The following is a 25,439-nucleotide window of genomic DNA, read 5'->3' on the forward strand; positions in this document are numbered from 1 at the left end:
TGCTGGTTTCTGGAGCTCAGCTGCTGTTGATTTTATAAGGGGGAAAATTGCCTGGAAGCCATGCTTGGTGAAGAGGAAAACCCATCTCAGTGTTGCATTCCCAAACAGCCATATATCATCTCGATCTTGTCTAACACAAGTCGCTGTGTTAGTTCTACAGCATAAACCAGACATATTTTACTGGTGCAGTGCAAGTTTTTTCAGGGAACTGCCTCATGACTCTTTTTAAGCCTGTGGCATTTATTCAAAGAGCATTACAAAGCTGCCAAAATGGACCCCAAGGTTTGCACAGATGCCTGGGGCTCCCCTGAGTCTCTCTGTGTTTAGAGTGGAGGGAGGGAGAGTAACTGCTTCCAGGTTTTCCAGACATTTTTTCTCAGTTCCTCCTGGAGTTTCATTAAGGCTTGCATCTGAGGGGCAAGAAATCCAGCCCACTCCCTGACACCCTCCTGCTGTGCATTCCCTGCTCCTCCCAGCTGCTTCCATGACTACCCCGTCCTCAGGGCAGAGTGGACAGCCCCATCTCTCGGCAGCCCCGTGCCTGTGGTGGTCACACACGGGTGATGCTGTTGGCATACGCTTGGTGGTTTCGCGTGTGCCTTCAGTCTCTTTCTCACTGGTTCGTAACTATCTTGAGGCAGTAAAGCTTTCTCCTGTTTCTTTTGTTGATGACACCCTTAAGTTCACCACTAACCCTTCCACGAGGGACCTACCTCTATAGCTAGAGATAGCCACCTGTTCCCTGTGTGTCCAGTGCGATTATTCATAGAGCTTCCTTTCATCTCACGAGAATTCCTGTTTTGCAAGATAAGTTACCCTAACTAGAATAATCATCGTATGAATATTCCCAACCAAACGCATGAAATCCCCCCTCCCTCATTCCCAAACCTGCTCCACATTCTCGTAGAATCTCCATCTTGAAAGATGCCCCTCATTCGCCAGCTGTCCACGAGTCTCTTTCCTAACCCTCTTACTAACGCAGTTGCCAAGCCCTGCCTCTGTAGCTGCCAGAAGGTCTTGCAAATGTATCCTCTCCTCTCCGTTCCACTGTAATTTAGATTGGGGTGAGTTTAGATTGGGTTGGGGGTGTCACAAAATCACAGTCCTACCCATGCCAGGCAGGTAGGTGAAGCCATGGCGTGAGTATAAACACGTGGGCCTCTCTGTCCATCCTTTGTTTTCAAACTATTGATAGAGATTTAAGTTCAGTAAATACTTCATTTTCCTCCTGATTTTCCCAAAGTTAAAAAAAAAAAAAGAAAGAAAACGCCCAAAAGCAGTGATAAATGGCATTGACACTTCGCCTTAGTGACCAGAGTAACAGGCAGCAGAGGGGACAGTGGTGGACCAGTGTACTTTTCTCGTCTGCGGGGCCAGCTGCTGCTGCTCAGCTCCAGCCAGGTGACTGCTGCCCTGCAGGAAGGTGGGCCTGCTAAAGCCAGATCTTACGATTTTTCAAAAGAAGTTGGAAATCAGGATGATTATGATGTGAAATCTCCCAGTTCATAAATGTTGGTTTAAAAGTACTGCGTGGGCCAAATAAAACATCTGCAGCCACTTTGGGCCCACAGGCTGTTGGTTTTCAGCCTCTGGTTTGACCCTCACCTGCACTTGTCTAGACAACTGCAGTAGTCCTGGGCATCCCGCCCTTCTGCCTCAGCCTCCGCACTGCCCCTGGCTTTTCTCTCCAAATTACAGATCTCATCACCCAAGAGTGCTCTCTGAACAGGTCTTTGCTATCTGCAGAACAAAGTACACATTCCGCGATGTTGCCTTCAGGGTCTTTCGCAGTCTAACTCAGCCCCTCTCTCCAGCTGTGTCTCCTAACACCCCGTGCACACCTTGGCTATGCTCCTCACACAGGGCCACTCGCTCACTCTCGAGCAGTACCAGTATTTTTTTTAACTAATCGACTATTTTTTAGAACAATTTTAGATTTACAGAAAAATTGAGCTGGTAGTGCAGAGAGTTCTCATGTATTCCTCTCCTCCCTGACCCCTCCCTGCAATTTTCTCCTGCTATGAATATCTTGCGTTAGTGTAGTACAGTTGTTACAATTAATGAACCAATATTGACACATTATTATTAACTAAAGTCTATAGTTTAAATTAAGATTTACTCTTTTTGTTGACAATACCAATGTTGTAATACTGTTTACATTTTTTAAAAAAATTCTTTCCTCTGTTTGTATAATCCTCCTTCCATTCTGGCAAGAAATTCTTTTCAAAGCCAAATATGACTATCAGTCTTTCTTCAAAGCTTTCTCTGCTCATTTTTGGAATGGAGCTGGAAAGGAGGGAACAGACAAAACACAGAAAAGAACCAACATTTTTAACAGATACCCAGTGTATAACAAATAGTTTATATATTCTTTTAAATCTCTCTGCAGTCCTACAAGATAGATATTATTATAGACTGTTTACCCTGGGGAAACAGAGGTTAAGTTGCCCAAAGCCCCACAGCTGATAATTGGTTTACACCCATGTCTAACTGGCTCCAAAGTCTGTGCTCCTTTACTCTCTCCCATGTGACTGGAGTCTTACCACTAATCTAGCCTTCCTGCTTTCCCCATCAGATTAAGAATCCACTGGAGTAAGGAGTGCAGTGTTATTCAGCTCTGTCTCCACTCTGAACACATTAGTCGGTACCTACTGCTGCTCATTGAGCCCATGGGAATGTTTCCTAAAGGAGTGAATTTAGGAAGAGGCACCAAATATTGACTTCAGTTCTATTTGGCAAATGCTTGTTGAGTTCCTACTATACACCGGACTTCTTGTTGGGTGAGGTCAAGCATAAAAGGGAAAGTGATGGTGATGCTACCATGCAGGTTATAAATCATGACCAGGCAGGGTCAAGGAATCTATTGATTTCCCATTTATCCACGACTAGAATGTAAACTGCAGGAGAGCAGGGATTATTTGGTCTCTGCTGCAGCCCCTAGGACAGTGCCTGGTAATAAGAGTTGTTTAATAAATATTTGTTGTCTGAATGTTTGAATCCTGTTGCAAATTTGGGACACCTAAAATGACACTGTGTTTTTGAGAGTTTTCATGTGTGTTCAGTTAATCATCCTCCTTGGTCTGGCAGCTTTGGTTTCTGTGTGCTTGGTTCAATACAGCCCTGTGTTACAGGCGGCTTCCAAACTATCCCAGGCCTGGGCCTAACCACTTTCTTAGCCCAGAAGTTCTTTTGGATCAGAGCTTTAGGGAAGTGGGACAGGGAGGAGGGAGAGTTGCCTTGTCCCTGCCATCCTTTAAGAGCTGATGGACAATTGACCCTTCTTGGGAGCTGCCTGAAGCTCCTGGACCTGACCTTAGATCATAGTTCCAGAGGGCCTGGCCTTAGGCCTGGACCTCACGCCAAAGGATGGCCTCATTTTTTTTGAACCCGGCACTCAAAATGTCATGTGAGGGTAGTTGTGTATTTAAATATTTTCATTAATTTTCTTAAGGAAAAATGTTATCTCAAAAACATTAGCCTGTTTCATATATTTGCCTACTAAACTTTTCTTTCTCTCCCCTCCCTCTGTCTTCTCGTCTCTTTCCCTGCTGAAGTTTTTCCTTGACTTCTCTGACCCTGTCTTTCATTTGTATTGCTCTATCTCTTCAACGTACCTATTTCCACCAAGGTTCTTCTAAGTATACCTCTCTCTCCATTTGTTCCAAGTAAATAGATCACTGTCCATTCCTGGTGAACAGCCAGGATCACAATTGTTGTCTGGTTTTTGCCCAAGGTGACAGAATTGATGGACCTGTAGGCTGATTTTCATAAACCAGAGCTACCAAGCGTTTCAAAAACAGTGTTGTTTTTGCCAAGTAAGGTGAGCAAATATAGGACTAAGTTTAAACATCCATCAGGAGTTATTTTTGAAGTGATTGCTTCTAAATTAGAAGCATTTGAAAATCTCACAGTTTTCTTTACAAGTAAATTCCAAAGTCATGTATTTTGCTGGTGTCTGCTGATTAATTACAACCCTGTGACACCATGAAAAGCCCTGGTGGTTGGTTTTGTGCAGCTGTGGAGAAAAGTAAAGCAGGGCCCAGTGACTTTGCCAACTCTTTCAGGACAGTGGGGATTCAGGCTGAGGGAGGTATTTTTTCCCTCTGGCAGTCACCACATGAGAACAGAAGCCCCAGCCAGAGCCATTTCTCCAGACTCCACGAGGGGGTGTGGTGAAGGAGTGACATTTGATCTGTTGCTTCTGAAATAACAGATCCATTATTAGAGAAAACATTTTCAGTCTCCACATCAGGACTTGTGTGTATTCTCCTATATATACAGTTCCTTCTGTTTAGGAAAAAAAAAAAAAAAAGCAGTTACATACAGCAAATAATCAAAATTTATTTTGATTCTCTAAACAGAAGGTGCTCAGCATGTATGTGTTGTTGGTGATTGCAGACGTCCGACCCAGTAAAATCTGCCAGTTCATCCATTTAGGATCTGATGACTCTGAATCGATTTTATCTGGCCTCTTACATTTTCTCATTATCCCTTTCCATATCTAACTCCAATTGTTTCACTGCTGTAAGCCTCTTGTTGACAGGACGGAAAGAGAAGAAGTTGAATCTGGTTGCTTAGAGAGAATTTTCTGCAGCTCTAGTGAAGGGTACAATAGGGAAAGAAAACAAATATTATTAAAATAGACTTTCAAAGATCTTAGTGTGTTTATCTGTACTTGCTTTGCTCCACCCACCTCTTCCCTTTGATTCAGATAAGAGGGCCCATGACTGAAGGATTGCTCGGACTTGCATCTTTCTCCTTGGCACTAGCTAAGGTCAAAGGAACTCATCTGTGCCCTCGCCCTCTTTCTTTCTTTGCTGCAGATCTGTACTCATCACAGAAGCCTTGTGGATGTCATTGCTGAATATGAATCCAACACAAACACACACTTGCACACTGCCTGTGTCACTAGTCTGCTGGAACTGTGGCCTTCATTCTAAATATAGGCAGCTAGAGAGAGAACAGGATCTACTTTTCTGTTTAATTCTAGTATTGCACTTAATTCTAGTATATAATGCCATGTAAGAGAGTGGGGCATGTCTGCATTGCCGCCTTCACTCCTGACATCCAAAGGAAGATCTGCTAAAAAATGTAGCTAGTTACAAAAATCACTACCCAATATTTGCAAAGACAAGAATTAGTTTGGCCTGCTTCTTTAGCCAGGACTATTCTGATGAACCCAGGCGTGTAAACCAATTTAGACTCTCAGACAACTGATTTTTCCTGTGGTAAGACTTTGACTTTAAAAGGCACATTTTATTTTCACATGAGACGGCTGACATAAAGATGTTTACATTTCTTTGCTGAAATCAATTTATAGATTGTTTATAACCAATAAGCTTTTGTGGCAAATAATTGTTTGGCCACAGAGTAGTCACTGATTTTTAGAATTGTGCAAATTGAAACACAAAGCACAGGTATGGATTAATGATGTAGGTTTTTCCCCGCTGCTGCATCCTCCAAAACCAACATGCTTTTCTGCAAAGAGACCAGAGCCACATTCTGCAGGTGTCTGTTTTCTTTGAGGGGAATATTTTGAGGAAACCTAAAAGGGAGGAACTAAGCATTTAGGAAAAATATATTTTCACAGCAGGATATTGTTTTTTCTCTTTTTTTGGTTTAGGTTTTCCATTTGTTACAAGCTTACTCAGACTCCAAACACAGAACGAATTCAGACTTTCAGCACGAGCTGACTGACATCACTGTTTGTACCAAAGCCAAACTCTGGCTGGCCAAGAGGTATGTTAAAACCCCACACGAGCAAGGAGTTATCAGGGGTTAGGAATACATTCGAGAATTGCTGTTTCTAGTTGTGGGGAGTTTTAAAAGTCACTGGCATGGGTTTTCTAAACTTATTGGAGTATTTATCCTTTTAGAACTTTGGGTTGTGGTAAAGAAAGAAAAATATTTTTTCGACAATTTTTCTAAAACTTCTGAGTGACTGAGGGGCAAGCATACAATACAGCTTTTTATCTGCCCACCAGTCAGCTTGTTTTTATTAATACCTGCTATGTGCCCAGTCCTGTGTTAGATAATATAACAATGAAAGGCAGTAATTGACTAAATCATGTGGTACAAACTCTCAGGTGCCATCACAACTCAGAGACTAGAGATTGGTGTAAAAGTAGAGCAGGCACTGAGGGCAGATAGGACGTCAACAAGAAGAGGGGGTGGAAGTTGCCATTCTTAGGTGGATAGTAAGGTAGCTTGAATAAGCAAGGCATACAAGGGTGGAAACATTTATTTATTTTTCATCCTTGCCATGGTTAATTTGTTCTGGAACTTAGAACATTTGCTACATGAAAGATGGGGTAAAAAGAATTTCATATTTGATATACAGGGAGTCCTCTCTGTAGCACTGCGTTCAAAATCTGTGTTGTGGGGCTTTGATAGTGGTAGGACAGAGTTCCCTGTGCGTCCTCTGTAAGTTCCAGCAGAGGCCCACGTGCTACTACATTCCATGCCATCGTATACACATTGATTAAGAGTTAGTATATTGGTTGTCTAATGTAGGAGCCTCTCTTTTTTATTTTTTTTTTCAAATGTACATTTGTTCAGTTCTGTTGGGCTCCCCACCTTATATAACAAGTCAAGTAATGGGCGGTGTGAGGCTCTCAAATCAGTTTAATTCAACAAAGAATTGTTGAGCACGGGCTACATGCCAGTCTTTGTGTTAGGAGATGTGGGGATGCGAAGATATGGAAGAACTAGTCCTGGCTTGAAGGACTTCCAGGAGGTGAGAAACGTGTAAATAAATAATTTTCACCCGGCATGTTAAGTATAATAATGAATGTATGCGGTAGGTACAGGAGTAGACCAGAAGAGGGGCACGGGAGGGCTAACATCGAACCGGCCATCAAGAGATGAGTAGAATTTTGCCAAGTGGCCAAAACAGAAACGGAATTCCAGGCGTAGGCAGTAGTGTAGGCAGAGACATGGCAGTATGAAATGGCATGGTAGGTTTGGAGAACTATAAGAAAGTTGGCATTTCTGGAACCTAAAGTATAAGGCACATGTGGCAGAGAATGAGGCAGAGGAAATCTGCAGAGGCCACACAGTGCACGCTCCTGAAGGAATCGTTTCAGTGAAAGGGAACCAGTGGTGGATCTCCCAACGTGTGGATATGTGTGTCTCAATTATCTCAGCACTGATAGCTTTGGACAGGACTATTGATGGAGAAAATTCTCTAGTATCTGAAATGCCAATGAAGTTATGGTGAAGCTCTCATTTTAAATCTGATTTTTGTTTTCTCCATTTTATTTAGAGAGTAGGAGTTGCTTACTCATAAGCTATTTCCCTAAGCCTATACCATTTGCCTTCTGCATGGCTCTTAGCCTCCCAAGACACAGTTCTGGGGAGAACAGGAACTTGTAAAATCACATGTGTACTCTCAGCTGTGTACCAATTAATAGGCCAGGTCCTCCTAGCTATTATTTCTGGGGATCAGGAAGTCAGGGTTCTCTAAAAATCATCCTGTTGAAACCCTGCTTCCAGCCAGGATTACTACAAGAATCCTAACTCTCCAGTTCTTAAACTGCTGTAAGGAAGTCTCAAGGAAAGTCATTACCCACTGAGCTCCAGAATCCATTCCTCTTTGTTGGATGGAATGGAGGAGATGGAACGACAGCCCAGCCATTGAATGGACCTTCATGAGCTACAGTGCCTGAGGATGGCTGAAGAAGCTGTCTTCAGCTTCATCTTCAGCTAGAGAAGTCCTGCTGACCTTGTTTTTAACCCTTCCTGTGGTTCCTAGTACTGTTTTCTAATTAGGCTGTTCCTCCTTCCCCTCACCTCCCTGCCCTCCTTCTCTGATTTTTTTCCGTGGTTTTCCAGCCCTAGAAAACAAAGGCATGAATCACTGCAATTCACCGGGTTTCCACCTTCCTTGCCCAGAGTCTAGGAAAGCCACTTTTCTGTTTCCAGTACAGTCAACTCTCTATTATCCAAGTGTGAACTTTCCACTTCGTGGGTGGTGTGTAGATGGTTCCTAATACCAGGCTTCCTTTTGCTCCCCAACACACTTTTACAAGTATTAATCAGGATGTGTTCAGAGCCTGGAATAGAGTTTGGACGGGAAACATACTGCCAAAGCACAGTGCATTCATTCCAAAGCTATGTATCAGTTTTTCTATATTATCCATAGGATTGACAGGATAACCTTGAGGTTCCTGAATAGGAAATTATAGAATTGGGTGTAAGCGATAAAACCTCAGCCTGCCACATGTCTGCCCTGTCCCTGAGGTCCTCTTACTCCAGGACATGTTTGTCTATACTAGTTAACTCCATGCTCAGATGGACCCACTCTGGATCCTAAGGGTCCCTTCTCAAAGCAGACCCTGCCTTCACTCTCTCACTTGCTTTTCCCATGAAGATGTTACAATGCAGAGGGTTCCAAATTCAGCTGCTGAAGAGGCTCCTTTATGTCCCAGGCAATTTACACATGAGAGAGGGATAAATGTTCCTTTGAGCCTAGTAAGAATTTTCTGTATCTTTTGAGTATAAGCTCTGAAAAATTAATGTTACTGCAAAAAAAATGTTGGCTTAAATTTTAGCACCAACACCTTTTTCCTTCTGTAATTTATTTGATCGTTAGCCTGAGTTCATTCTGTCCAATAAGTACAAAAATGTTAGCGGATGTGTCATTTATTTGTCCTTTTGTTCCAAAAGAAGGTTTTAAAAAAAATTCACTGGAGCCATTAGATAACCAATTCAGGTTTTAAGTTTTGACCGTAAAACTGAAGGCACATAAAATGAAGAAACTTTTGTCATATATTTGTGTTTTGACTTTGCAAGATTAATAGGGATTTATATGAGGTGATTAAGCAATAGCCATGGAGTTGCTGGGGAATTTTTGGTGATGAATGGTCAGCTGGCAGCATGGCCTGAGAGGGGGACTGGGCTTCTACTCTTACAGGCTGCCTCTCATTCCAAGACGTCAAAGCCTTGTGGAAATCAGCTCGTTAATCCTTCAGGTCCGTTCCTTCCCCTTTTCCCTCCATTCCTCTCTCCTTGATCCAGTTCACTGTCTCTCTCATGACGCTAAGGCAGTTTACCAACCACTGAAGGAAAACTCAGCTGACCCAGGCCAGGAACGGAGTAAGAATAGGAGTCTGCCTCTGGCCTGGGAAGGCTGGCTGTGGGCACCATGAAAGAGGATCTAGGACAGTCCCAGATCGCTGCCCAGTCTGCCACCCTTGCTATTTGCAGATTCTAGCTCTGGATCACTTATTTACTTTGGTTGAGAGTTACAATTGCTATTACATTGGGCTTAAAATTTTTCAGAAATTAATTTGGTTATCTCCTTCTTTGGTTATAAAAGGTGGGGGGGGCGGAGTGTGTGTGTGTTCCTTTTAGTAAACTTAGTAAACTAAATGGACTATTCAGATTAAGTGCAATGGATGATGTGATGACCAGAAAGAAAAATGTGTCCTACTAAAATTTTTTTCACCTTTTTTCTTGATTGCGAATATAGTGTATGGTTTATCATAGAAAATCAGTCAAGTACAAAATTTGGAAAACAGGAGAATAAAGTCTAGTCTTAACCACAATCTAGTGGAAATCACTATTATTGGTTAACAGTTATATGTAGTTACTTCATCTTTTTTCCTTTTTCTTTTTTTGCTTTTTTTATCCTGTTGAAGTTATGCTATATATATGTTATAGCTTCCATTTTTTGCTTGATGGTATCATAAAAGCATTTGCTATTATTATTATTAAAAGCTACTTATGGTACAACTACTGTGGAAAACAGTATGGGGTTTCCTCAAAAAATTGAAAACAGAATTACTGTATAATAATCCAGCAATTCCACTTCTGAGTACATACCCAAAAGAATTTGACTTGTACAGTGTTTAAATTTCTTTTTTTAAATGACTTGTTGGAATTTAAAAATCAGGAAATTTCATAGTAAATCAAGATTTACAACTTCTTGTGAAAAACTGGAAGATCTGGCAACATGAAGCCCAAATTCCCACGTGACCACAATGGGCCAGAGCTCAGTGTTGGCCGTCTCTCGATGGAACACACTCTGTGCTTTGCCACTTCTCTCATTAGTTACCTGCTGAGCTCCCATGGAAATGCGAGTTTGTGACCCTTGGTATTGCTGTTTATTAAGTACCAGATTGGCTGATGGTGAGTGTTTATTCCAGGCAGTAGTTCCTAATGCTCATGGCTGCATATTAGAATCATCTGGAGAGGTTTTAAAACCTACCGATGCCAGGCCCTAGCCCCAGAGTTTCTGCTTTAGATATTTTAAGTTATGTCAATTGCCCTCAAAAGTGCCATTTAAACCTGAAACTCTGGTGCAGTTGATTGTCCTGGAAGCTCATGGCACATTTTTTTAAAATTTATATTTAATAAAATTTCTTTCCTATTCTTGTTACTTACCACTATACTAACGAGGACATTTTTATTTTTTGAGGTGAGGCTTAAATAGAATAGACTATACCTGTATGACTTTATTCAATAAGTATTTATTGAGCCCTGCTGTATGCCAGGCTGTGTCAAATACTGCAAGTATTTATTAAAACCACTACTTCAGTGTAAAGAGGGCAACGAAACAGAGCCTTATCAAATAGAATCACAAACCTAGAATTTTAGAACTGGAAAGAATCATGAAGTTTACTGTAGTCCATTCTCACCCTCATGCATGTGGAAAACCACAGCCCAGAGAGGCCAGGTGGTCTGTCTATTTCACACAGCTGCCCAGGAGTAAGATCCTACCTAACGACTACTAACATGTTGAGGACTTGGCTCCCAGCTCCTTCCCAGGCTCTTTCTACTGGACCACACTGCCTCCATCTGTCCAGACAGTGTTTTATGTCAGGGGTTTGAATAGTGGTAACAAGTGTTCTCCAGAACAGTGCTTCTCTGAAAGAAACTGTGCACACAATTCACCTAGGAATCTTGTTAAAATGAAGACTCATCCACTAGGTCTGGGCACAGGCCTGACATCCTGCATTTTTAACCAGCTCCCAGGTGATTCTGATGCTGCTGGTCCTGGGACACAGTACATATTTTGAGGAGCTAGGGTCAGAGAGCCAGCCACTATGATTGTCCCACCTCCAGTTTGAAATACGCCTACCCTCATCCTGTTATTCTCAAGGGCTTGTGGCTGAGCTTGGAGCTACAGGAGAGGGCTGAGGCTACAGAAGGGACTGGCCCAAGATTCTCTCCCCATCTACCTGGGTTGCCCTGTGCTAAGGGGCTGCATACCCCTAGGCTCTCTATGGAAAGTCCACACCCCGTGTCTAGGCAGTCATCCCAGGGGCCTCAGTGCCTGGGGTAGGACAGTGCTTTGTTGGCATGCAGTGAGTGTTTATCATTTTGAAAAATAACAGTCTGATATTCTGGTGAGAAAAACAGGCTCTCCAGAATATAAGAATAGTCTCAAGGTTACTAGGAAAACAACCTTGGAAATAAATTTTTGAATAAAATAGTGTTGATAAAGGGAATAGATGGTAGAGGGAGGTTGGTGTTTATGGAAGAACTACTCTGTGTACCAGACCTAATGATTTGCTACCCCAAGTTAATTCTGATTTGTAAAAATTATTAATTGTCTGATCCATCCACTTCCCTATTCAGCTTCCCAGCAGTGTCCTCACACCCCATTTCTCCATCTCCCTGTAAGTACTTCCAGTCACTTCCCTCTCTCCTCCCCTGTCCACTCCCTTATCCACGCTCACAGCTAGTCCCCCTTTTCTCTCTAACTGGTCCCCACTGAGCTGAGTGTTGTGCTCCTTGAGGGCCTTTGGATTTAAATGCCTAAGGAAAATAATGCTTATAGAGACAAAGCTGGGGCTTTTGTGTGGCAGACCCTGTTTTTCCCTAGGGAGTCTGTGGCCAGCTGCAGAGGTTCTGGTTTAGGATTCTGTTTTGCTTTACAGCAGCCGAAGACAGCATTTATTTTCTAACCACCAGATTTATTCACATGAGAGACTACACTTCCCAGGCAGAAATACTGGGGTTTAGGTCTGATTCCATTTTCCCCCTGTCCCTCAGCCCCATCCCAAATCCCTTGTGGACTGGTCCTTTCCCAAGAAGGAGGTTCTTCTTTCACAATGACTTGAAATGCAGAGAGGCCTCAGCTCTTTGCCACAGCTGCAGGTTGCTGTTTCACTCTGAAGCCATTGAAATGAATCCAGTCCAGAATGATTATTAAAATATTCAGAAGAACATGTAGCATTTTAAGGCTGTCATTTGTGGTCCCTGCCAAAACTTTAAGGGAAGCAAGTCTTAACAGAGATGGTTAGTCACACAGCAAGTTTCCAGGCATTGCAGGGGGTTTTGTTTTGCTTTTTGGTTTGTTTCTTCTTTTCTTTCTCCCTCCCCTTCCCTCTCTTCTTTCCTTCCTTCCTTTTCCCAGTATCTCCTTCCCCTTTTTTAATTTCAGAAAAAAAAGGGAGAGGGTGATGCCTGCCTTTTTTTCAACCCCAAGATTTTATTGAGAGGAGAGAGGTTCTCATTAGGACCCCTCTGTAATCCTCACAGCACAGCCTATTCAAAGTCACCTTGAGCCTCTTGCAGATTTGAATGATGAGAAAAGAGAAGTTGGTGTATTTTAGACCTAAGCTTGCTGACATTTGTTCGCTTCCCGTTCAGACTTCTTAGGAATGTTAAAGGTCATGATATCTCAGGATAAGATCCTATTTGTATTTTTTTTTTTTTTTTTTTTTTTTTTTTGAGACAGAGTCTCGCTCTGTTGCCCAGGCTAGAGTGAGTGCCGTGGCGTCAGCCTAGCTCACAGCAACCTCAATCTCCTGAACTCAAGGGATCCTCCTGTCTCAGCCTCCCGAGTAGCTGGGACTACAGGCATGCACCACCATGCCCGGCTAATTTTTTCTATATATTTTTAGCTGTCCATATAATTTCTTTCTATTTTTAGTAGAGATGGGGTCTCGCTCTTGCTCAGGCTGGTCTCGAACTCCTGAGCTCAAACGATCCGCCCACCTCGGCCTCCCAGAGTGCTAGGATTACAGGCGTGAGCCACCGCGCCCGGCCCCTATTTGTATTTTTTAAAAACAGAAAGAAACATTAAATTATCACATTTCAACCCAAACAAGTAGAACAAGGTACAAAACATTTCCTTCATTAACATAGTCCCTTTAAAAATACAGCCTCAAATTTTGAAGGAATAAGCTGTTTGAGAAGAAGTGAAGTTTGAAAATATATGAAGTATTTCTTGTTGGCAGGCTGAGCTTATGGAAACTAGTCTGGGTAAAAGTAGTCAGAAGTGATCAATATATTAAACTGAGCCCTTGAACAAGTTGCCCAAGATCAAAGCTTCTTCATATTGTGGCAAGAAATAAAAATAGTCCTTTTACACAACTGCACACCAAGAATTCGACCCCCAACTGCTGATGCCTTATACTTTTAAATATAGAAATGTGGAGACCTAACCTGGAGTTGGCAATTAGTTCAATAGAGGGCTCAGAAATATCTGTCTTGCTCTACTTGTAGCTGTTGGCTTATTGGGGTATTGTTGTTGGAAGATTTGGGCAATGTTGTCATTGCCCAGTTTGCAAGGGAGTGCAGGCTTTAAGTGTCCTCAGCACATTCTCATAATATTATGTAAAGCCCTAATATAGTGGGTTATTTTTTTTCCTTTAGCATGTAACATGTTCCATCTTTTGGATAAATCAACACCTTCATTACTTTCATTGAGCCATTCCCAGTGAATTAAAGCCATTTCAGATTCACAGATACTGACTGCAAGGCAATGCGGTAGACACAGTGGGAATACAAAGATGAATGATATTGTCTCTATTTCAAAAACAGTGTAAGGCCGGGCACGGTGGCTCACGCCTGTAATCCTAGCACTCTGGGAGGCCAAGGTGGGCGGATCGTTTGAGCTCAGGAGTTCGAGACCAGCCTGAGCAAGAGCGAGACCCCATCTCTACTAAAAATAGAAAGAAATTATATGGACAGCTAAAAATATATATAGAAAAAATTAGCCGGGCATGGTGGTGCATGCCTGTAGTCCCAGCTACTCGGGAGGCTGAGACAGGAGGATCGCTTGAGCTCAGGAGTTTGAGGTTGCTGTGAGCTAGGCTGATGCCACGGCACTCACTCTAGCCTGGGCAACAGAGTGAGACTCTTTCTCAAAAAAAAAAAAAAAAAAAAAAAACAGTGTAAGACAGGTATGGATTTAATTAACTATAAATAAGAATTGGGTAAATGCTGGAATTACTTAAAGTGTGTTGTGGGAGCTGAGAAGAGAGAAATAAATGTCAGCTTGAGAGAATAGGGCTGTCAAAGAAGTCTTCTAGGAGGAGGGAGAAATATTTAAAGGCTAGGTGAGATTTAATGATTAGATAAGGTTTTCTTAGATTGGAGAATGAGTAAGGTTATACTGGTATAGAACCTTTGTTGGCCAGTTAATTATGAAGGTCTTATTGCCCAAGTACAATGAAGGAATCTTAGTACAGTCCTCAGCCTTGTGGGAACCACATTAGGCATATATAATGGGGTGTGTGTTATCAGAGTTTAGTTATGGTCCAATCTAATTGAAAAGAGAGAGCTTATGCACACAAAATGATTAACCAACAGTGAAACACATGTGAAAGTACATATGATAAGTATAAGAGTTCCAAAAAGAATGTAGACTGGGATAATCAGGGGAGCCTTTCTAGAGGATTTAGAAGAGGGATATGATTTGGGCCTTAGAACAGGGATATGATTTGGAAAACACCAAAAGTTTTGGGAAAGGAACATATCAAGATTGTGGACAACATGTGCAATGGCATGCTATAGGGAATGCACGTGACATATCATGGGCCAGTGAGATAGAGCTGAAGAAGAGATGCTGTGTTTTGGAGAGCAGTGCAAGATTTGATGAGACCAGTTGTGGTAGCCCTCAGATGTCAGCCAGAGGCATATGGACTTGATCTAAGAGTTAAGAGGAAGTCAGTAAGCTCTGGCTGACACTGCTAAGTAGGCTGCTATCTGTATGCACGTGAAATACACTGAGGAATGCTTTAAATCTTTCTAGCCTCTCCTAGTGGTCATAAAAACTTCTAGTCTCTGCTAATGGTTTACAAAAAACTCTCTAGAAGCAGACCAACAGCTCTCTGTCCCTATCACCTGGAAGCCCTGTTCCCTGCCTGGGCGGCTAGTAAGGGGAATAGAGATATTTGTATGCACTTGAGACCACATGGCTTTTGTCTTTCCAACATTGCTAAGAGGACCATAGAACCACAGAATTTACAGCAGTAAAGGGATTTTTAAAGATCATCTAATCCACTGGAATTCTTTCTTCAAACAGAAGCTTGCATGGAAATTCAAGCTATTGAAGATAGTAGAGATGGTAAATATGGTTGAAGCTGGGATGGGTGCCTGAAAACCCACTGGCATGGTTTCCTTCCCATTGGGAGCCCCAGAACAGACTCCCTGCCAGTGATCTAATCCAAACTTATTTGTAGAAGAGGTAGTAGAAACAGGAGGCCAGTGGCTTCTTCCTACTTAACAGATGTGGCTAGCTTAGAAGATAGCTTAAGTTAGGAATGTGAATTGCAAGTTTGGTTTTTGCCTCGTGACTTGCTTCCTTCCTCTCGTACTGCCTGATCATCCTTGTAGAAGATACTGCAACCCCATCCATGTCCTCAGGCTGCCCAGGTCTCCTCTCAGGAGCTGCCTCCCTGGATAGGGCTCCATGCTCCAGACCTTCTTGCTGTTAAAACTTAGTTATTCTCTCCCAAGTCAGTGCAGAGAAAAACAATTTAAAAAGAGAGAGAAAAAAGAAAAAAAAAACTTAGTTATTCTAGATCTTCTTTCCTCAGAAGTCTACTCTCAGCTGGCTGGCTGCCACTTAATCTGACCAAGAAGTCATGCTAACATGTTACTATTAATAAATTCTAATATATGAATAAGTTAATTCTCCTGGGTCACACAACCTTTTCAGCAGTGATCTTTTGGAGACAGTACCTTTAACCTAAGTCAGTAATTCTGACTGCAGGCTTTCCACCAATGCACAGACCCGGCAGGAGCCCTAGTCTGCCCTCATGTTGAGCTAACTCGGCCCTAGTACGTTTGCTGTGTGTCGCCAGGGTTTAGGCCACCTCCAGGAGGGCTGTGGGCAGCATGAGCTGGTCCTGTGTGATTGGGCCAAGGCAGCAGCTTTGAGAGAGGCCCTCTAAAGCCTCACTGTTCTTTCCTTCTCCCCAGCGCTGGTGATGGCCAGGCTTCCTCAGCAATTGGACTGGCCCCTCGGCCTCTGGGGCTGACATCTTCCCATGAAAGTTCAGGAGCTCCCTGAGCCAGAGGGGTCCTCACCAGCTCGCAAGCCCCTGTGTTCCTGGATGACCACAAGAGATTCCCATCTAGAGGTGCTTGGTGAATGGAAAGCTTCTAGCCTGAAAACACACTGTACTGAAGTTGTGAACAGGCAGAGTATACTCGAGATTAGCAAGACTGGGTTCTGGTCCTGGCTTAACTATTAGTATTAACCAGCAAGGTGTGACCTATAATTTCTTTAGGCTTTGGGTTTCTTATTTTTGTTTTTTTGTTTGTTTTTTTTTTTTTTTGGAGACAGGGTCTCACTCTGTCACCCAGGCTGGAGTGCAGTGGCACAATCATAGCTCACTGCAGCCTCGAACTCCTGGGCTGAAGTGATCTTCCCACTTTGGCCTCTCAAAGGGCTGGGATTAGAGACGTGAGCCATGGTGCCTGGCCTAGGCCTCAGATTTTATCTGTAACGTGGGAAGCTCTAAAATGAGGGCGGGGAGGGCATGGTGGATAATGGATATGAAAACATAAAGGCACTAAGCAGATATAGGAAATGTCCATTGTTGAATAATAAAGTCCCTATGGATGTAATCAGCCATGTTGAAAATGTGTGCTTATGTTGGTCCTTACAGAAACAGCTGTGCTCAGAGCCTTGCTGTTTCACCAGACTGTCTACTAGAACACAACACCACAGCATGTGCTTTGATTGCTTAGCACAGTGCCACTTTTCATCTGATTGTGTTTGGAACACATGAATACACTTTGTTTTTCTAGAAAACCTTGATTCTATTTTTGGTTTTTGCCCTGATCTGGGGTAGGTCACTTGATATGAGTGACTTTGCTGATTTGTAAAAATGAGAATAATAATGCCTGATTTTTTTACCCCTCTTAAGAATTTTATAAAGATAAAATACGAATATTTTTTGAAGATAAAACTTTTTTTTTTTTTTTTTGAAACAAGGTCTTACTTACTCTGTCGCCCTGAGTATAGTGCAGTGGTGTGATGATAGCAACCTCAAACTCCTGGGCTCAAGTGATCCTCCTGCCTCAGCCTCCCGAGTAGCTGGGACTGCAGGCACACGCCACCACACCTGGCTAATTTTTTCTGGTTTTGGTAGAGATGGGATCTCGCTCTTGCTCAAGCTGGTCTTGAACTGCTGACCTCAGGTGATCCTCACGCCTTGGCCTAGAATGCTGGAATTATAAGGGTGAGCCACTGTGCCTGGCCAAGATAAAACTTTTAATAAAATGCTGTTGATATTATTATTATCATCATTATTACTGTCATTGCCAGGGCTAATTTCTAAGTGTGTGCTTTGCCAAGTTCACATTACCACAGTTCTGTTGACTGTGCTGTTAGAAATTCTCACCTTATGATTTATACGGACTTTTCATGCAGTATCCAGAAGTTTTTATTCAACTTACCTATTTATCTTTTTTTATGTTCCTAGGGATAAAGTGGTGTTTGAAAAGAAAGGAGACTTCTGTTAGCATTCAAATATAATAATTGAAGCTATATATCCTCTAAGTCCCAAACTGTACAATAAAAGTTTTCTTGGATACTACTTTTCTCCCATAATTCCTAGCACATAGCTTATTAAGTTATTAACCAGCAATTTCTCTGGCAGCATATTAAACTTTACTTTTAAACAAGTCACAGAGGGAGGGAAACACGCATCTCTCATAAAAGGAATAAAAAACATACACCCTCTAAAACAGTTTCCCCAGGCTTTGAACAAATCCCAAGCCCCACACAAGGTCTCTTTTTCATCATTCTCTGCACATAGCTTGAGTGTTAGTACATTAATGAGAAAAAGATGCCTAATAGAAAGATGGAAAAATATGAGGGACTCTGCGGGTGTGGGAGGCTCCCTGGGGGTGCTCTGAAAAGGCAGGTGAGCCTTAGTGGAGAGAAAAGGTTAAGCCGTGGCGTTGAGGTTGTGGGCTTCCTCTCTAGCAGCGGCATCCCCAGGGGAAGCAGAGGAGGCTGTGGCTTTGGCCCTGACCTGAGAAGGGGACCGCAGTGCCTTCTGCAGACTGCTGGGGCCTTGCTGAATGCCTGCCCAGAACCCTGATAAAGTGATTAAGGCCCTCTGCTTTCACAGATTCCATTCCTCAGGAGCAATACCTGCTTTTCCAAGGGAAGCCCACTGTGTTTTGTCGTACGTGGCAGAACCTTTGATCACTTTCTGGACAGACTCACAGCTCATGGTCTCTTGCTTTGTACATGGCGACTCAGTAAGAATTCCCTGTAAATTGGTCAACCACCAGAGCAGGGCATAGAGGATGGCTTCACTTTAAAAGGAAAATCCAAGTAGGAGGGCTGCGGGGCAGCTTATACATGTGGGTGTGAGTGTAAACACTTGCAAAGCTCCAGACCGAGAAAGGCTGGGTGGATGTCAGAGCATACCATAAAAATGCAGCTCTGCCGTCACACCTCCCCAGGGGAGGGCAAGGTAAATGAGCAGTCTCTGGTAGCCAGCCAGGCCCTGCCTGCTGCTGCCAGCTGGCCCTGCGTGCAGAGCCAAATTCTCAGTGTTACAGTGAGGGGAAATAACTTGTTTAAAAGTATATATTCTACAATTCATGACCATTTGGCAATTTGGTTTAAACAAATCCCCTATTGTTCCTCCACGAATGCCATGGGATGGTTACTTGGCTGGGGGCTGTGGTAAAAATGGAAATCAGAATGGCAGAGGGGGGTTCTTTTTATTTAATTTACACTTCCGCATTTACATGGCTTAATGTTGCCTGCATCAAAGAAGTACCTCCTAACTTCGGTCTGCAACAGTTCTTCCTTCCATAACCAAATATAAGGAGAGGCAGTGTCTGGTCTGCAGACAGCTACCATTGCAGTGACGTGAACTCCCAGGACTACAGAGATGGCCAGTAAAGTCTCTGGGATCAGGCAGGTCAACAAAATATCCTGGGTTGAGTCAGCCATTCAGCTTGTCCTTGAAGGCTGTTTGCTGGATGGCGAGTCGAGGAAGGTTTCCTAGAGGACAGGCTTTGAAGAGAGTTTTAAATAAAGGGCATGGAGTGGCTGGACATGTATCAAGTGTAGGGACCATAACAGGATGTGGGAAGGTATTAGAGACAATTTGCCCCTTTACCTCTTCTGCCATTTTCCCTCTCCCATTCTTCCAGCCTCTCTTCCTCCTTCCTTTTCCCCCATTCCACTTCTCTCCTGCCTTCTCTCTCCTTACTTCCTGCCTCCTTTCCCCCTCTTTTTCTGGTTTTCTTCTTTCCAGCCTGTTGTGGGCCTGCAGGTGGTCCCTAAGATATTGCTTCATTAACTCCTTTGCTGGCTCTGTGGCAAGAAGCTGCCAGTGCTTCTTGCTCATTGTGGTTGAGAACAGAAGTGGTCTGAGCTGCCTGCATTGGAGCTGAGACTAGAGGAAGCGCCCGGTGGGCTGGGATGAGTCCCTGCTGGAGCTTGAGACCCTGAGTCATTCTAAGCCATAAGTCATTCTAAGCTGCACCTGTTTGATTTTCTGGAATTCCTTCTCTTTCCTTTCACCAGCCCAAATCCTTCCATGTCTCCAGACCCTTCCTCTATGACGTTCTGTCTGGTTGTTTTATGTGTATTTTGTTTTCTTCCCATGTATGCAAGACCATAACTCTGCAAGGCCAGAACCTTGTCCTCTCCTTCCCTTTTCTACACCAGATAGTATATCCCCCATGGTGCTCAGTAAATGTTTCTAGATTAATCAAGTTAAGCCATGCATCGAATCAGGATTCTGGGGGAGTAGTTCCTTGGGAACTGTAGTGATCCAAACTCTGACTAGTTCGAGTTCCTTGACTTAGAGACCTTAACAGACACTAGCAGCCTAAGCCAGAACAGCTGTTTCCAGCCCTCTGAAGGTAGTAGTGAATTCTTCTGCGAGAGTTTGATGTCCAAAGTGAATTGTCTGTTTCTTCCAGGGAGCCCACTAAGGCTTCATAATATTGAGTGGGGACCCGAACTCTCCAGTGTGACCTGAGCTAATGGGGTCCCACTGGGGTCTTCACTTTGTGGAAATTGTGGAGCTCTGAAAGGTCACTACTAAGTTTTCCCATCTTGGGTCCTTGCTCACTCATCCTGTATCATTTCCTGCTGTCCCTCCCCCCACCATGTACCCTTAGCACTTACTATTCTCTAAACATGTCATGTGCTCAGGTCTTTGGACATGCTACTTCCTCTGCTGGCGTCACTCTGCCCCATGTATATACATACAAACACACATGATAAAACTTACACTCATGAAATCGTGCAGTTTGAAATTTTAATAATATCTGTATGAACAGTCTGTAAAAAAAAATGCAACAGAGAGGGAACTTACTCAAGATGTAGTGTATTTAATTTCAAGAATATTTGCTTTCGGCATACCCACTATCATTTTGGATACCAAACATAACCCTATTGATAGCATTCAGTATAACATAGGGTAGCTTATTACCTGGAAAAGAAAAATAAAAAAGTCCAAACAATTATTTTATTCAAATTATTGCATTTCATTAATTATTTACATCTTAAATCAAAGATAACTTATGAAACATTCATGCCGGCCAGGCACGGTGGCTCACACTTGTAATACCAGCACTTTGGGAGGCTGAGGCAGAAGGATCACTTGAGGCCAGGAGTTTGAGGCTACAGTGAGCTACAATTGAGCCACTGAACTCCAGCCTGGGCAACGGAGAAAAGCCCTGTCTCCTAAATTTATTCTGAGTGCTGACTTTATAGAAACCCTATATATAACAAAAACCTTAATGAAACAATGCTCACCCTTTGCTATTTTGTTACACTCTGATTATATTTTCCTCAGTCCTCCCTCCCTCTTTTTCTAGCTCCTTTCCCCCAACTCCTCTTTCCCCTTTGCTCCCCTCCCTCCCTCCCTCCCTTCCTTCCCTTCCCTCCTTCCTTCCTTTTTTGCTGTTACTATCCACTAGTTGATTTCATAACCAACTAAATGAATCATAACCTGCAGTTTGAAAAACACTACTCAGGACTCTAAGTTCCTTGAGGGCAGTGACTATGTCACTGAATCATTTCATCTTCATATTTCCAAACCCTGGCATTATTCCTGGCTCTCAGTAGTCTTTTAATAAATGTTTTCTGAATGAATAGGCCTCAGTTAAAAAGATCTGCAGTCACTGGGATTCCGGAAGGGACAGGAGAAGTGAATAATTTATCACAGACTTCCCAAGAGCTCCTGCTGTCCTCTAGACACTGGGGCCTTTGTGGACGTGTCTGGGAAGCCCTGCTCTCTCTGCCTGCCTTCTGCTTCCCCCACCTTCCAGGAGCGAGGGCAGGAGGTTTAATGAAGTTCAGAGATTTCCCAAGGCAAAATCGTATTAATCAGGTTCTCGGTGGATATTTGTCAAGGGACAAATGATAAAAAAAAAAAAAAAAAAAAAAAAAAGTGGAAGAAAGCAAGATTCTTAACAAGGCCTTCATTTCATCTTATATATGTAAACTTAGTCCCGACAGTACCTGATTCCTTCTACTCCTTCTAAAGCCACTATTGTGCTTCTTTTCAGCCCATCTGTTAGACCCTGACCACTTCTGATTTTTTTTTAATGCTATAAATCTTCATTATACCGTGCCCCATGCCAGGATTTTTCCATTTGGGGGTAGAAAAAATCCCCAAGCCCACCAAAACCCTGTGGCTTGGTTTCCTGTCCAGCTGGCTTGCTGTTCCTTGGGATTTTATTCCCAGCATCAAAGTGGCTTGACAGACTGAGAACAAACCTCTGGCTCACCCTGAACTCACAGTGTACCATTTCCAAGTCAGAACAAACACCAAGTAATAGCAAGAGAAAAAGAAAGAAAAAAAAATTATTTTCCTGACTTAGAAGCCAGTTCAGAGTGAAGCCCAACTCTGTGACTCCAGACAGGGATGTTATGTGGCTTTGGCTGTCCTCAAGGGTGGAGCCATGAACGGTGGGCTGCAGGCCAGAATTTCTCTCAGAGTCATCTCGAAGGAGAAGCCATGGATGTACTCCTTTGTGGCCCCAAATCCTCTCTGTTTCCTGGAATCCAAAAGCAGCAGCATTTGAGGGAGCCTCCCATGATCTTGGTGGCTACATCAGGCTTGGCCCCAAGCCTCATGGTTATGGGAGCAGTCAGAGTGGTTCCTGAAGTATCCCAGGAGGCCAGCAAGGTCACCAACCTGTGTCGGGTCTAAGGAAGATACAGGACGCTTCAGCCTGGCAGGGGGTGCTGAAGAGTGCCAACCTTTCCTCTATTCATTTAGAAAGTTTAAAAAATATATTAACTTACCTAAAAATCTCATGGAAACCAGGCTCCTCATCAGACTTGAAAGCCAAACCAGTTTCCCAACAACTTCCCTTTATGATTCTTACGGCTCCATGGAAAACCAAAAAACATTTGGGGCAAGAAGCTATGACTCTGTGAGGCCACATGGGAACAGGCAGTAAATTACTACACTACGGAACAACCCAGGTAGTATGAAGTATCCCATCACTTGAAAGCCTGGCCTGCCTTGCTCATGTTCCTACCTTCTCAACCCATTCTCTAATCTTTTCAAGCTGGCTCTCCCCTGGTCCCTGGACAGGCCAGACAAATTCCTGCCCACATCTATTGCCTCCTGTCAAAATGCCCTTCCTTGTCAACTTAGTCTGTCCAAATTCTTTCCTTTAGAAAAATGGAACTGTAAAGTACTAGAAGAAAATATGGGAGATTTAAAAATCTTAGAGAAGAGTTGGACTTTGTAAGCATGATGACCCAGAAGACATAAAAATATTAATATATTTCACTGTGTAAAACTAAACATTTCTGAATTGCAAAAAAAATTGTTAAGAAAAAGACACATGGCAAACTGCAAAAACATATTTGCAACACGTGGCAGACAAGGAGCAGATTTCCTTAATATACAAAGGGCTCCTACAAATCAGTGTGGAAAAGACCAACAACAGGGGATTTGAACACAGTTCACAGAAAAGAAAATTCAATGAGATATTATTTTTCACTTATCACCTTGGCAAAGTCAAAAAGTTATAATGCACTGTATTGGCCAGGTTGTGGGGAAACAGGAATTCTTAGACACTGTTGATAAAAATGTAAATTGGTGCTATCTCTTTGGAGAGCATCTTGTCAAGATAAGTGAAAAATTTATTAATAACTGTGCAAATACCTTGACAAAGTAATTCAGCTTCTAGGAATTTTGCCTCTGAGTATACATCCACATGCACAGAACTGATGTACAAATATATTTATTTCAGCATTGTTTTCCGTAGCAAAGTATCTTAAACAATCTGAATTCTGTCAGTAGGGCACAGATACATCCATGAAATGGAGTAGTTTATAGCCATTAAGAAAATGAGGCAAATCTCTATGCCTTAATAGAACAGTATCCTAAATATATTAGTGAAAAAGAGTAATGCTCAGAACTTAGTAGATAGGAAACCACCATTTATGTAAAAATAAACAAGTGGTAGCCATAGATAGATGCTTATAACTGAATAGAATGTACCTGGAAGGATATACTAGAAAATAGTAGTAGTGGTTGCCTCAGAGGAATGGAATGTGGCAGGCAGGTAGGGGTTGTGGAAAGGGGACTTCAGTTTTACTGCATGTCCTTTTGTACTGTCTGAATTATTTTTATACTGTGTTTATGTGTTACCTATTTTTTAAAACTAATTTTAAAAAATAGCTAAGCACAGATTTGAAATTAGGCCAGACTCAAGGTATACATGTAAACTAGTGGTTTCCGTAGTAGGAGTCAGAGAGCAAGTAGATACCGTAAGTGAAGCAAGACGGTGGGGCTGTGATGAGTTGGGGCAGCAACAAAGAGACCCTGATACAAGACAGTTCTGCTTCAAATCAAAGGTGTCTGATTCATACTTTAAATGAGCATATGCCAGCTCCAGGATATGGGCAGTTCAGGATAGAGGTGGGAATAAACTTTAGAGGAGTGGAAAAACTGTTAATTTACAAGGAATAAGAAGATGGGTTTAGGGATCAAGCCAAATGGAAATCCACTAGCTGGAACACTTGTCTCAGTTCCAGTGTCATCATTTAGTCTTATGCTGGAAGTAGAGAAGAAGGCAGGAATGAACACATCTGGATCATCTACCATGGCCAAGCATTGAGGTGGGCATTTTAAGTTTACTGTGCCACAATGAATGCTCACAGTGACTCGAAGTGAGGCCGTCTTAGGCCATTTTCTTTTGTTATTACAAAATATCACAGACTGGGTAATAACAAAGAAAAGACATTTATTCAGCCCACAGTTCTGGAGGCTGGAAAGTCCAAGAGCATAGCAGTGGCATCTCGTGAGGGTCACCCATGGTGGAAGTGTGGAAGGGTGGGAGGCAGAATCAAGTACACAAGGCAGAGAGAGGAAATCAGGCCACTCGCTTTTATAACTAACCCACTCCTGAGGTAACAGCATTAATCCATTCCCTCATGACCTAATCACCTCTTAAAGACTCTACCTCTCAACAATGGCAATTAAATTTCAACGTGAGTTTTAGCAGGGACATTCAAACCATAGCAGAGATGATAATGGTGATAATATAGTTCCCATTTTACAGGTCAGGAATCTGATTCAGGTCACAGAGATAAGAAGCAAATCCCAGACTCAAACCCCGGTCCCTACTGTTTTTACTACTTGTGCTGGATTATTAGTACACCAAAGAGGTTTTGGCTCTTTTCATAGTCAGTATGAGCTGAGACTAAAAGTCAGAGCCTTTTAGCACTATTATCCAAACAAAGTCCTTAGCAGGACACAGTGGCTCATGCCTGTAATCCCAGCACTCTGGGAGGCCCAAGTGGGAAGATCGCTCGAGCCCAGGAGTTCGAGACCAGCCTGGGCAACATAGCAAGACCCCGTTTCTGGGGGAGAAATTTTTTTTTTAATTAGAATAAAAAATCCTTGTTCTTCCTTTTGTATCTAGACCCCCCAAATCTGAACCCCCTTACTGTTTCTACTATGTTGCTCAAAGAGTAAAATAAGCCACTCCATTTATTGAAAGAAGAAAAAATTCCATTTATTGGGAAAAAGATGCCAGCTCCAGTGTTTGGTAATTTCACATGTTTGTTGTTCAGCTTGTTATTTCCAGTCCATAGATATGGTTTTTAATACATGAGTGTAAATGTCCTTCTCCAAATTGCTAAATCAGTAACTTTTGTGACCAATGATTCCCCTGCCCCCAAATTTCTCTATTTAAGAGGAGAATAACAATATCATTCCCCACCACCTTTCTTGTTTTCA

The 25,439-nt window shown here is 42.7% G+C and overlaps 1 protein-coding gene across 1 annotated transcript in view; it reads left to right on the forward strand.

The window, feature by feature from the left end:
• The window catches only part of THADA (THADA armadillo repeat containing), a 307,357-nt gene that overhangs the window by 213,716 nt on the left and 68,202 nt on the right, over nucleotides 1-25,439 (forward strand). Inside the window, exon 31 of the mRNA XM_069494327.1 lies at nucleotides 5,624-5,739. Coding sequence (XP_069350428.1) covers nucleotides 5,624-5,739 — 116 coding nt within the window. The remainder of the gene's footprint in view (nucleotides 1-5,623; nucleotides 5,740-25,439) is intronic.

This window comes from Eulemur rufifrons, chromosome 19, assembly GCF_041146395.1.
Source record: "Eulemur rufifrons isolate Redbay chromosome 19, OSU_ERuf_1, whole genome shotgun sequence".
Lineage (NCBI taxonomy): Eukaryota > Metazoa > Chordata > Mammalia > Primates > Lemuridae > Eulemur > Eulemur rufifrons.